Source organism: Cinclus cinclus, chromosome 20, assembly GCF_963662255.1.
Source record: "Cinclus cinclus chromosome 20, bCinCin1.1, whole genome shotgun sequence".
NCBI classification, from domain to species: Eukaryota; Metazoa; Chordata; class Aves; order Passeriformes; family Cinclidae; genus Cinclus; species Cinclus cinclus.
Genome location: NC_085065.1, coordinates 1,570,931 through 1,584,274, shown reverse-complemented (window position 1 = coordinate 1,584,274; position 13,344 = coordinate 1,570,931). Strand labels below are relative to the sequence as shown.

Sequence of the window (13,344 nt, the reverse complement as noted above, 5' to 3'; positions counted from 1 at the left end):
GTCTCCCCCGGCTCTGCTCCGCAGTCCAAGCCCCTGGAGGAGCTCTCGGAGCTCTACGCCAGCGCTGCCGATGCGCAGGAGGCAGCGGCTGCCAGCAGTGACCCCGCGCTGGCCCGGGAGCGGCTCCAGGCTGTGCTGCGCGACATCGCCGGGGCCGCCTCCTTCCCTGCCGTCACAGGTGAGCATCCCCCCATCCCTGTCTTCCTTCCCCTGCGCTTTCTGCCAGCTCAGCCCCTGCAGCAGCAGCAGGGGGGAGTGGTTTTGCAGAGCATCAGCCGAGTGCAAGGACTGCGATAAAAAAGCACCGGCCCAGGTCCTGTTCAATAACCACACCGTGAGCCACAAATGGCTTCATTAAGATAGCAGAAAAATGAGTTGTTCGGCCTTTGAACAATTCAAGGGTGAGATGAAAGCATTAAATCAGAAGCCGATGGTAGCTGTGACATCTGGTGGCTGTGCAGGTGTGAAGTGTCCCCTCTTCCCAATTGCATGTGACCACCTGGAGCTAAGGACAGCAGCATCGGGACTGCCCAAAACATGCAGGGGCTGGAGAGCTGGCAGGGCTGGCACTGGAGGACCCTGCAAACCAGCTGCTGTCCCTCTTCTCTCCCCAGGTGAGGCCCAGCCCTGCAAGCTGCAGCCCATGGCCATCCCCCCCGCTCGCTGCTACACCTACAGCTGGGACCAGGACAACTTCGGTGAGTCAAAGGGGAGCTGAGCTCTCAGCCAGGCCCACCAGTTTTGGAGAAGTAGGTTCCCCTTGTGCTGAGCTGGTGCCCCCAGCTTCCCCATTCCTGGAAGGACCTTGTCTGTTCCTGGGAAGGCTCCGTGTTCCTTCTCTGCTGGCCCCAGGAAGCGGGAGCAGAGCTCTGGCCCACGTTTGCAGTGAAGGCCAGCCCTGATAGGGAGCCAGGGTGGGTCCCTTGGGGGTTTGATCAGGCAAAGGCTTGGCTTTGCTCCTGCTGTCCGGTTAAACCTGGATCAGGTGTGAGGATATTGTGAAAGCCGGGTGGGAAGGAAGCAAAAGCCCAGCTGGAGTTTGCCTTTTGAGAACCCAGCCAGAACCTCGAGGAGAGAAACACAGTTTTCTTTGCATTATTGCAACCGGGCCTTTTGTGAAAATCTAAAAACACTGGGGAGGAGGTTTCCAGCTCTGTGCTTGACACCAGGATGGTGGAAAGCTTTGGCCACGAGGAGTGGCGGTGGGGCTGGGATCACCACGTTTGCAGTGGCTTTGCTGGAGCTCGTGGCAGACACCTCCCTCTGGTTGCTTTCAGACATCCTCAACGATGTCCTCAGCAAGGAGTGCAGCGTTGCTGAGCCCCTGGCTTCGGAGAACGAGGAGGAGGATGAGGACGAAGAGGAGGAGGATGTGGAGATGGACGGCGGGTCCCCTGAGCAGGACTCGCTGCTGTCCCCGCTCTGTTCCATCTCCAGTGACTCCGTGTACTCCGTGCTGTCCGAGGAGAGCTCCAAGCCCTCGCGGGTGTCCCTCTTCACCTCCTCCAAGGAGTCCATCTCGGAGCTAACGGTGGTCTCCAGGAAGTCCCTGAAGTCGTTCGTGTCCAGCCTGAAGGACTGCATGGACAGCGGCTACGCCGAGGACAGCGACGAGAGCTCTCTGGACACGGCGGGCAGGGCGGAGCCGAGGGCGGACAGGCCGGCCCCCAGGCACCGGCAGTCGCTGACCAACAGGCTCTACAAACTGTTCAAGAGCAAGAGCCAGCAGCTGGTGCAGCGCCGGGAGCTCAGGGACTGCCCGGAGCCGTGCTCGCTGCGGCGCGCCGAGAGCCTGTGCGCGTCCCCGGCGCGGCCGCGCGTCCCCGCGCGCTCCCGCCGCGCGCTCTCGCTGCCGCAGCACGGCCCGGGCCAGCGCGGGCCCGCCCCGCTCGCCCCCCGGCCCCTCGGGCTCCCCCGCCGCCCCTTCCTCAGCTACGACGAGGACGCCAAGGCGGGCACGCTGCGCGTCGTGGTGTTCGGCTCGGACCGCATCTCGGGCAAGGTGGCCCGCGCCTACAGCGACCTCAGGTGAGGCACGGCGGGGTGGCCGCAGGTGGCCCGCCCCGCCGGCACGCCCCTCTCAGCCGCCTCTCCACCTCCCAGGCTCAAGGAGGGCTCCTGCCCCTCACTGACACGGTACTTCAGGCTGCAGTTCTTCTACGTCCCCGTGAAGAGGAGCTGCGTGGCCCCATCGACCCCGCAGATGCACCATCACCCCTCGCCGTCCCTGGGGGATCCCCCGCCCCGGGCACAGGTGGGTGTCCCCTCCCCGCGGTGTCAGCGGGGCTCTGCTTGGCCCGGGGGTGCCGTGTGAGGTGGGGCAGGCTGAGGGGACCCTCGGGGTGACCCCGTGTCTGGTTTCAGGACCCCTCCCTGGCTGGGATGGAAAGCAGCACCAACGACATCTCGCACTACATCGGCCTGCTGGACCCCTGGTACGAGCGCAACGTCCTGGGGCTGATGAACCTGCCCATGGACGTCTTGTGCCAGGTGTGTGTGTGTGTGCCACGGGCAGGGAGGGGTGTGCCCCTTCCCTGGGGAGCTGTCTGGAGAACGTTCTGCTGTGCCGCATGGACACAGGATGGACGTGGGGCTCCTAGCAATCAGCAGTTTCCATCCCTGGTGGGGTGGGGTGGGCAGCTGTGGCTGGAGGTACCACCTGCCCCATCGCATTTCTGACCCTTTCTGCCACCCCAGTGTGCCAAGCCCGAGGCTGAGCCCCAGGAAGACTCCCAGGAGCAGCTACCCATCCTGGCAGACATGATCCTCTACTACTGCCGCTTCGCCACGTGCCCCGTGCTGCTGCAGCTCTACCAGACCGAGGTGGGCAGAGGGCTCAGCCCAGCCTGGCAAGGGAGTGGAGGGATGGCTCTGCTCGTGCCACCTGTCAGGAGCTGCCTGTGCAGCACGGGGGGTGTGACACATGCTGCTGAGGCAGAGCTCGGTCCCTTTCGTCCCCTGGCTGGCAGTGGTGCCCTGTCTCAGGGACTGAGAGCAGCTCCTGCCCAGACCACAAGCAGTTTTCCACCCCAGTACTGTTCCCCATGGCACAAAGAGGTGCCTGACAATGCTACCTGGTTTTCCACATCACTGGAATCTCTCCAAAGCTCTGCTTCCCATACCAAGCCCCTCCGTGAGGGGAATTTTCACATCCTGCTGTGTGCCTGGGGCAGGTGTGCCGGGGAAGGTTGAATTTGGGGCTGCAAGCCCTGCTTTAGGGCTGTGGCTGGGGACCGCCTGCAGCAGGGCTTGGTGAGCAGAGCTGCATAGGATTTGTGCTCCCAAAGCAATTCCCAGACCCTGCTATTGGCTCACTGTGTTTTTTGGTTTTTTTTGGTTTTTTTTCCCAGTGGGCTGTGGAGTTTTAAGTGAAAAATGAGAGGTTTGGGTTGTTCGGGGATCTGTCTAAACAGTCTGAAGCACAGCTAAAGGCAGGTGCCACCCCAAGCAGCTGCTGAAAGGTGCTTTGAAAACATGGAAGGATTTTCCCAAACTGACCCGTTTCTTAAGGGCTGAGAGGAGTGAAGGCTGCCTGGCTGGGCTGTCCCCTCACCCCCACATGTCTCCTCTCGTCCCCCTGGCAGCTCACCTTCATGGGAGGGGAGAAGAGGACTGAGGTCTTCATCCACTCCCTGGAGCTGGGGCACTCGGCAGCCACGAGGGCTATCAAGGCCTCAGGTCTGTAGCTGCTTCTGCACCCTCCACCTGCCCTGGGGGTGTGAAACCAGGGTTGGGAGGGAAGGGAAGGAGGGGCTGGGGGAGCCTGGGCTGCAGGAGATGTCTGAGCCAGGCCAAGCAAGGACCCAGGCAGCTCTTCCCTGGTCTGGGAGAGAAACATCCCAGCTTTGTGTTCTCTCCAGGAGCAGAACCATGGCACTGTCCGATTGCTTGTGCTGCTCTTAACTCTAGATTGGATTTACAATAAAACATCTCCAAGCCTGTTTCCTTCCTCTCATCAGCACCCCAAATGCAACTCTTTATCTTTCCTTCTTACTGCTTTCTCTTTGTGCTTTGTCCAGAAGTGTCATTTATTAAATCCCTCTTTTCATCTCCTTATTTTACTGGGAACAGCCAGGTTTGTGTGTGTGCTTGGAGCTTTCTGTGTGTAATTTTTTTGTACATTTATGTTATGAATTTATAACATCAGTGATATTAAGAAGCAGAAGCAGCGGCAGGAACATCTGTCTGCAGTTTCTCCTGGGTACCCAGGACGAGATGCTCTGGTGAAGTGCAGCTCACACAGACACCTCATGGCCAGCCCCCAATACTGCACCTGCAGATGTTCTTCATGGCTTTAACCAACTGCTTTGGTCTGAGCTCTACTTGTCCATCGAAGCAGAGCTCATAAAATTCCCCATTATGAAGTGAGCCTACCCTGCTCCCCCAAAATCAGGCTTGGGCAAAGACCTCTTCCCTCCAACTAATGAAACTTCCAGTGCTGAATCCAGTGTTTTCCCCTTGGCTTGTCTGGCACCACTTCACAGCTGCAAAAAATTATCCAGGGGATAAAAACCAGAGAGTGTCAGGCCCAGTGTTTCAGGGCTCATTTGATGTGGGCAGAAGTCTGCTTGAATAAACAGGAGCAGGGAGGGCTCAGAGAGCTCAGCCAGAGCCACTTGCTTGCTGCAGAGTGGTTTTGTGTTGTAATTCCTCTGTGGATTCTTTGTTTTCTGCAGCTTTTAAGCCACCTTTTCTCTTTATTTTTTTTTTTTTTGCCCTTTTGCACCACAGTTGTGCTCAGCAAGCTCTTTTCCCTTTCTTACAGGTCCTGGGTGTGCTGCTGTATCAGCAGCCAGGGAAGGCTGGGGGTAAGAAGCCCCTGTGTAACATTTTCTCCTTGTTCCCTGCAGGTCCAGGCTGCAAAAGGCTGGGAATAGATGGAGACAGGGAAGCAATCCCACTGACACTACAGATTGCATACAGCAAGGTCTGTGCTGGCACTGCTGGGACACCTCCAGTGCTGGGGACAGTTCTGAGACACTCATGGCAAGGACACTGAAGGGCTGGAGCGTGTCCAGGGAAGGGAGCGGAGCTGGGGAAGGGGCTGGAGACACAGGAGCAACTGAGGAGCTGGGAAAGGGGCTCAGCCTGGAGAAGAGAAAGCTCAGGGGGAACTTCTGGCTCTGCACAACTCCCTGACAGGAGGGGACAGCCAGGGGGGTCGGGCTCTGCTTCGAGGGAACGGCCTTGAGCTGCACCACAGGAAGTTTAGATTGGATATTGGAGACTATTTCTTCACAGAAAAAGCTTTCCAGCCCTGGCACAGCTGCCCAGGGCAGTGGTGGAGTCACTATCCCTGGGGAATGCTTAAAAGATACAGGCTTGGTGCTTAAGGACTTGGCAGGTTAGATTTAGGGTTAGATTTGGCCTTCAAGCTCTTTTCCAAGGTGAATGGTTGTGCACTTCTCTCCTCTGGGCTCTGGCTGGTCCCTGCAGACAGCTGCCAGTGGCAGGAGTCACTGGAATGACGTGGAGAAGGTCTGCACATCTGTCAACCTCAGCAAGGCCTGCAGGAAGCACGAGGAGCTCGGTGGGTGCAGTGCCTGTGCCCCAGGGAGGGTGGGGGGCACTGGGGGGAGCGAGGGAACCGTGTGGATCTTATGACTGGAGCAAATGAGGGAGGTGAGAATGTAGGAGACACGTGGGAATCTCCTGATGTTCCCTCAGCTGTCCTTGGGTGTGCACCAATCCTCAGCGCCACGTCAGGGACAAAGGACGTGTCCTGCCCCACTGTCCCAAAGCTTCCAGCTGGAAAAACATCCACTAGGGATGGGGCTGGGATGGTTCAAACACCAGGATGGTCACGGGAGAGTGCTACTTTCCAGAATAACACTTTAGCAAGGAGGAGCAACAGATGAAACTCCTTAGATGAAGCAGGACCAAAGGCCAGGTGCTTGTCCTGCACCTGAGCAGGGTGTCAGCAGGCCTTTCCTGAGCTGCTGCTGCAGCCTGGTTCCCTTCCTGCAGCTCAGAAACAGTCCCAGCCACCTGGCTTGGCCTCAGAAACCTTTTTCCTAATCAGGTTTCCAATTAATCAAGCTTTGAAAAGCTCCAGGTGTGGTCCACGTATGTATTTAGTTTGTTTTTGTTTAAGAGCTGTTGGTTTGGCCATCAGATACATCCAGTTTTGGGGGGACTGAGGGGGCTTGGGTCCTTTTTCCTGCTGTGCCTGGTGCCTGGCAGGAGTTTGTCAGCAGGGTAATCAGGGAGTGGGTGTTGTACAAAACAGGAGACATCCCTGCATGCTCCGTGGAGCTCTGCACTGTCCCTCCTGTCCCTCCCCATCCTGGAGCCATGCAGCCAATCCTGGGAGAAAAACATCAGGAACGGGTTTTTCACCCCCTCTAAACGTTGGGTTGGATGTTCCTCTAGTTCAGGGTTTGCATCAGGTGTGCCCTCAGCTCCTCTCTGGGGACAAGCCCATCCATGAATCTCTGTCCTTCCAAGAGGAATCTGATCTCCCTGGCTCCGTTGGTTTTCCCGTTCAGCAGTTTGACCGCAGGATGTCACTGTAATTCCAGGCGCACGAGGAGGCATCTCCAGGTGGGCTCAGGAGAGGCCACGCAGGCAGAGTCAGACTCACAGTGATGGGCAATGGTTTTTCTCCTGTTTGCAGCCCAAAGTGGTTAAATGCTCTCTCCTGCTGTGTTTTGGAAAGCAGCTGGAATTGCAGAGGACGTTTGGCAGGAGGGGAGGAAAGCTGGGACTGCACTGCTTTCCCCCAGCAGTGGGATCCTGCTGGAGCTCCAGTTCTGAGATGCTTTGAGAGGTGCAGGGACCACGTGGGTTCCCAGCAGAGCCCCAGGTAATGGCAGTTTCCTACTGTTGCAGCCTCGAAGACAGAATGTCTCAATTTAACCATGACTGAGGTGGTCAAGAGGCAGAACTCCAAATCCAAGAAAAGTTTCAATCAGGTAACTTCAGTCCTGAAGCTTTTACATTTGGGAGATAAGGTCGGCCTGGCCCAGCGGGGCTGGAGAGAGCAGCTCCTTGGGGGATGCCTTTGCTGCTGCCCCCAGTCCTGCCCAGCCCAGGGAATGTGCTGAGGCAGCAGCTCCCTCACTCCAGCCTTTCCTCTCAGCAGATAAGCGTGTCCCAGATCAAAGTGGACAAGGTGCAGATCATCGGGGTCCAGTCCTCCTTCGCAGTGTGCCTGGACCAGGATGAGCAGAAGATCCTGCAGAGCGTAACCAGGTGGGAACTGCAGCCAGAGCTCCTGGGATGGAGCATCCTGACCTGTCCCTGAGCTATGGCTGGGAATGGGGTCCTGGCCTCATGGGGGATCTGTGAGCCAAGCTCTGAGCTCAGCTTGGGTAGATGCTCCTGCTCAGATGCCAGCAGGAGTTCACCTTCAGAAAGTCCCAGAGTCTAAAGGATGGTCCTTTGTCAATTCTTCAACCCCAAAGACTCATCTTTCTGCAGGAGCAGTCATGAGCCAGGGGTTATGAGACATAAAGGAGGCATTGGGAGAGCTCTGGGTGTACGAGGAGAGCCTTCACCTACTAAACCTCCTTTGGGTCAGCAGAGCCTTCTCGTTCTAAGGTCGGGCTGTCCCCTCCTTTGGCATCCCCACTGCGGAGGGAATTTGTGATCCTCGTGGGAGAGTCTGGCCTAAAACAGGAATTGTTCATGGGACTGTTCACCCATCAGTGCTGTCCCCAGGGCACTGGCCTGGCTCCCCAGGTGACGGAGTCTCCATGAGCACAAGAGATCAATCCATGGGTTTCACCCATTGGTTTTAAAAATGTAAAAACATTTTAATTCCACTCTCAGATTGAGCAGAACTCTACAAAGTGATGCTGCCTCCAACAGAAAAATATTTGGGATCTTACACTTAAATAACCCCAAATAGAAGCATTTAACTTGTTTGCTGTGAAACTCGGGGGATTGGTGGAGTTCATTAAATGCTAAAGGAGCTTCATCTCTCTTCCTGAAACTTGGGGCATGCAGAAGTTCTCATTTTCTCTAATGAATTTCTGCAAATGCCTTGGATGGGTGGTGTTGGTTGAGATCCCATCTTGAGCTAACTGAAAGTCCTGAACTCTCAGTGCTCAGGCTTCAGTCCTGTTAAGGACTGGGCTGATTCCCACTGGGTTTGCAGCCCCATTCCCTCTCCCACTGAATTGTAGCCCCATTCCCACTGAATTGTGGCCCTATTCCCTCTGTCCCTGGGGGTTCTCAACCCACACCTCATTCAGAGGTTGCTTCCTGGTGTTCCCCTGCAGGTGTGAGATCTCCGTGTGCTACAAGCCCAGGGACAGTGACCCCCTGGCACCGAGAGGGTCCCCTGTACCCCCCCCGGACCCCTCCGAGTTCCACTCCCTGCTGTGTTTGCCCATTGCCACCTTCAGCGGGGCGCTGCCATAGAGGAGCCATGTCCCTCCGGAGCACGTGTCCCACACCAATCCAGACTCAGGAGGAGGAAGAGGACACCGAGCCCGGCTTGTCCAAGAGCTCCTGCAGCCGAAGAGTGGCACCAGTGTCAGTGTGCTGGCTGAGCTGCTCCTGCTCCAGGCCTACCCCTCCTCGGGAAACGGGATCGCTGTGCTCTGCTGTCTCTGGGGGTTCCTCAGCAAGGGGAGGAAGGTGCTTCCTGGATATCTCCCCGTGGGTCAGCAGATGCCAGTACCTGGGTGGGAGGGCAGGGTGAGGACAGGGATATTCCCTGCCAGAAAATGGTACAAGTGGGATGTGGGGAAAGGGTGAGCTCCTGGGGGGATATTTGGGAAAAGGGATGTCCTTCTCTCAGTGGTGTCAGGTGGCCATCAGTGCCTGGGAAGTACAGATCCCATTGGACTGGTGAAATGCCAGCCCAATGCCAGTCCTGGTGCTGTTTCACTTGTGGCCTGTTGAGGATGCTCAAGACAGTTTTTTGGGATGGGGACAGGTTTCTCAAGGTTTCCCTTCCCTGCTGGAGGTTGGGTGTCTTGCGGGAAAGCAGAGTAGGGATCCTGCAGCATGGGCTGGGTGTGTCCCAGGGAACTGAGTGCAATAGGCCATCCCAGGGCAAGCACAGCTGCTGGTGGATCCATGTATTTCCTGTACATCCAGGAGAGGAATTCCCAATTCCTGCAGGATTCCAGCACTGTGTTGTACTCACTGTCCGTCCCTGGTCTTGCATCCAGCTCGCAGCACTGTGTGCCAGAGCCAGCCCAGAGCTGAACCCCTAGTCGTTGCTGGAAATCCATCAGGAGCCATGCTGGACTCCCAGTAGGGAGGGAAGTACTGGGGAAAGCACCAGGATTGCCTTAGGCCCAGCTGCAGTCACGTTGTCTGGAGAAGGACACAGCTCCAAACCCACCGAGTGACACCTGCAAGTGACAGCAGCATTTGAGAGCCTCCCTCCCACAAACATTCCAGCTTCTTCCTCCCCTCTACAAGGATGTAGGTACAGAGAGGTGCAATATTTGAGGGTATTTGGGGGTTATCTGATCCTATGAGCAAAGAAATAAGACTGGAAAAGCCTTACGCTCTTTCTGGGTGTTCTTGGGCATTGTGCTGGTGCTAGCAGCACAACAGCTCACTGCCTGCTGCAGGCTCAAAGGAGCTCCATCCCTGGGTTTTGTGTTCCCTGGATGTGTCTGGAAGAGACCCCTGGCACTGCTGGGGGCTGCAGGGCTCAGCCACAGTGGGGTCAGTCCACAGGTCCCTTGATCGTCCAGGGAACAGGACCTGGTGAGCTCAGCGCTGTCCCCAAGCTTGGTGGCACAGCAGCAGTGCCACTTGAGGTTCAGTCTACCAGGGAAAGGGCCACAGCTCCTGGGGACTTCAAGTGTGTCTCAGAGGAGTGGGGGGGTCAGGTTGGTCTGCTGGGTTCCCTCCATCCCTGCTGGAGGTGCTGGGGGATCCCTTCTGTGCCCCTGACTCTGCTCCCAGCTCTGCTGGCCGCGTTCTGCTCCCAGTGTCCCAGTGCTGGGGACAGCCTGACCTGGGCCCAGGGCTGAACACTGTGGTCCCCAAGGTGCCCTCTTGGTGTCCTCGGCAGCTCCGGGTGCAGCTCCTGCCAGGGCCAGGGAGAAGGAAACCTGAGATGTGTCCGTGCTCCTGAGGCCTCTGCACTTCCCCCTCCTGCTTGAATCCACCACCTCAGGCTGGTGCTGCCCTGGGGATCCAAGGAAAGCCCCTCGGGGGGTGAAGCCTCCCTTGGGCATGAGCAGGAGCCCTGGCCCCAACCCAGAGCAGAGCCAGGCTGGTCTCCCAGCAAGGATCCACTTCCCTGGCCTCACAGCAGCTGTAGGAGCACGCAGCTCATCCAAGTGCCTGGAGCAGAGTCTGTCCTTGGCAGGGACCCCCTGGCAGGGCTGGGCCCTGCTGGACTGACCCCTCCTCACAGGGTGCCTGGGCACTCCTCTCCATCACTACTTTAAGCCCAGTAGGCTCAAGGGATCAGAATCAGATTTTAGTGGCTCTTTCCATGCATTTGGGAAGGGTTTTCTCACTGACTTTTCCTTCCCCAAACAGTTTTGGGGTGTGTTCTCTCCAATGGGGCTGGGATTTGGCAGGTGCTTGTTTTTGTTCAGGGCTTTGAAACAGCACCTTACCCTGTCAAACGCTGCTCTTTGGGATTTTGGTGTCCGTGGCTAAATCCATGCTAGGACAAAAATGCTTCTGGGTTCACTTGGCCCTACAGCAACCCTGGAGAAGAGAATTTCCATCCCATAGAGAAAATCAAGTATAAACTCCAGGGACTCATAATCCTGGCAAAGGTTTTGACTTCTGATGCTTTCTGGAAATGAAAGAATCCCAGGGTTCTTTGGGGTCATCTTTGTACATTTGTGTAGCCTCAGCAAATCTGTGTAAAGTCTGTGCTGATCTGTAAAATACTGTGCAGAGAACTTTTAAAGTAATTGTAAAATATTAAAAGTTGATTTATTTCTAGCACAGGAGCAGTATTTGGGTCAGTGAATTCCTGGGTGGGTGGGAGGCATGGGAGGAGGCTCCATATCTCCCCAGAGGAGCTGATCTGGGAGTAGGAAAAGGCTCAGAGAGTCATTGGCAAAAGGCAATTCCAGCACCCCCCACAGTTCTGGGATTTTTCCTCCAGGTGCTCCAAAATCTCCTGCTCACAGGTGAGTAACCTGGGATTAACCTGCAGATAGAGCTGGCACAGTCTTTATCAAATTAATTATATTTTCCACCCTCACAGGACATCCTGAGATGCTGGCCAGGTTGAACACTCCATAGTTCATTATCATCAGCAGCATCTTTTTATCTCCTTAGTATGATGTTTTCCAAGGGGGGAAAAAAAAAAGGTATTGGTGATTATTCGGTTTAGACAAATGAGAAAGGTAACTGCACTACCACCAAACTGGCAGCTTGGCTTTCCCTCTCCCCAGATCCTTTCATCTTCTATATTTGCTGGAGCTGGATTAAAATTAGAACTGGGCTGAAAGCCAGGGGTAGAAAATAGAGCCACAGCGTCAGACGTGTTTGGTTTGTGACCTGTTCCCTTCCAAAGGGTGAGGAAATCACCCCGGCAGGGTTTGGCCCTCTGCCAGGGCAGCTTTCCCTGCACGATGGGAGTGGGGCTCGGACAGCTCCGTTTGCTTTGGCCAAAGCCAAAGCTCCCCCCGAGCCCTCGGCTGCCTGCGGGCTCCGTTCTTGCAGCGGCCACGGAATGACGGCAAATGAAAGTGGGGAAGGCAAAGCATCCCTGCATCCGAGCTGCCCTGGCCGAGGGGGGTGCGGGGCAGTGGCCGAAACAGGAACAGAACATCAGAGGAGGAGAAACAGCCCCGGCCCCGATCACTGTCACCCGGCACTCCCCTTGCCACCCAGCACTGGCACTGTCACCGCCACCCTGCCACTGCCCCAGCCCCCCGGCACTGCCACTGCCACCCGACAGCCCTGGGGGGGCTGGTGGCAACTGAGGGGCTGTGAGGGGCACGGAGAGGGGAGCAGCAGGAGGGAGCCAGCCCCGTGTGATATCACAGGAGTGTGACCTGGGTGAGGAGCTGCCACTGCCGGCACAGGTTCAGGTGGCAGCAGGATCTCCACAGAAGAGAGCTGTGGCTGCTGCCGTGGCAGGACAGCCCCTTCCTGAACAGCAAGATCCTCTCCAGGCAGGGAATCCCCTCTGGAATTAATGCTTCAGGAGAGCTTTTTCTGTTTCCTTGAATCCCAGACCACAAAGCTCATCCAGTGCCACCCCTGCCATGGCAGGGACACCTTCCACTGTTCCAAGCCCCAATGTCCAACCTGGCCTTGGGCACTGCCAGGGATCCAGGGGCAGCCACAGCTGCTCTGGGCACCCTGTGCCAGCCCTGCCCACCCTCCCAGGGAACAATTCCTTCCCAATATCCCATCCAGCCCTGCCCTGTGTCAGTGGGAATCATTCCCTGTGTCCTGTCCCTCCATCCCTTGTCCCCAGTTCTCTTCCAGCTCTCCTGGAGCCCATTAGGCCCTGCAAGGGGCTCTGAGCTCTCCCTGCAGCCTTCTCTTCTTTAGGGAACATTCCCAGCTATCCCAGCCTGGCACCAGAGGGTCTCCAGCCCTTGGAGTACCAGAGCACTTCAGGAGACAGAGTTTCTCCATGTGAGGAAGATTCCAACTGCTTCAAAACCTCTCTGCACCCCGCCCATGCATAGAAGTGACCAGGCAGGGCTCCAAAATACCTGTAAATCCCAGAGGCCCAGGGTTTGCAGGGACAAAGAGCTGTTTTGTCCCTGGCCTGCCACACAAGAGGTTCTTTCTCTGCTTAAATTTGGTTCTTCCCATTTTTTTTCCTCCGTCTTCTCACTGAAGGCTTTGTGTGAGCAGGGTCATACCTGGTTCTTCCTCTCTTCATCGCCAGGAGCTGATGTTATCTGGGGAGATGTGGCAGTTCTCTGTGCTGCTGTGAGGGTTTCTGTCAGCTGTGTTTAATGACATCAGAAAATACGGGGAACCAACCTCTTCATCCCCCTTCTGTGGGCTGCTACACAGATGTGTGGCCCCACAGTGGGAGGAGGGTTAATACTGCTGTGACAGAGAAGGAAAAGGCAGGAGGGGAAGAGTGAAGCTAAAGGGTCCCAGCAGGACCCTTCACTGAAATGGATTTTTGGGTTGGGATCCCAAATTTGGTGGCAATGAGTGGGTGCTGGGAGCAGTGTGTGATGGGCAGTGTCTGAGGGACCCCTCTGGCCTCCCCCTTCTCTGGGCAGGGGAACAGAGTCCAGTTCTAAGCATAAACAGGGGATGGTGAAGGCTTGGGGCCTGCAGTGGGCAACTGGGAGGGGAGAAGTGCAAATATCCAGGAGCAAGTGGGAGATCCAGCCCTGAAAGACGCAGCAAAGCAAGAGCACACCCCAAAAGGAGTGGCCGTGGAGCCCCTGCCACTCCTCCCCTCCTGTTCAAAATGTGGGG

General features: G+C 56.6%; 1 protein-coding gene across 1 annotated transcript in view; it reads left to right on the top strand.

The window, feature by feature from the left end:
• Window positions 1–8,510, top strand: part of PIK3R5 (phosphoinositide-3-kinase regulatory subunit 5) — a 39,384-nt gene extending 30,874 nt beyond the window's left edge. Inside the window, exons 8-19 of the mRNA XM_062506206.1 lie at window positions 25–178; window positions 615–698; window positions 1,278–2,028; window positions 2,104–2,254; window positions 2,365–2,490; window positions 2,698–2,823; window positions 3,585–3,678; window positions 4,851–4,927; window positions 5,437–5,530; window positions 6,832–6,914; window positions 7,082–7,194; window positions 8,226–8,510. Coding sequence (XP_062362190.1) covers window positions 25–178; window positions 615–698; window positions 1,278–2,028; window positions 2,104–2,254; window positions 2,365–2,490; window positions 2,698–2,823; window positions 3,585–3,678; window positions 4,851–4,927; window positions 5,437–5,530; window positions 6,832–6,914; window positions 7,082–7,194; window positions 8,226–8,367 — 1,995 coding nt within the window. The 3' untranslated portion in view covers window positions 8,368–8,510. The remainder of the gene's footprint in view (window positions 1–24; window positions 179–614; window positions 699–1,277; window positions 2,029–2,103; window positions 2,255–2,364; window positions 2,491–2,697; window positions 2,824–3,584; window positions 3,679–4,850; window positions 4,928–5,436; window positions 5,531–6,831; window positions 6,915–7,081; window positions 7,195–8,225) is intronic.
• The last annotated feature ends 4,834 nt before the right edge of the window (window positions 8,511–13,344 follow it).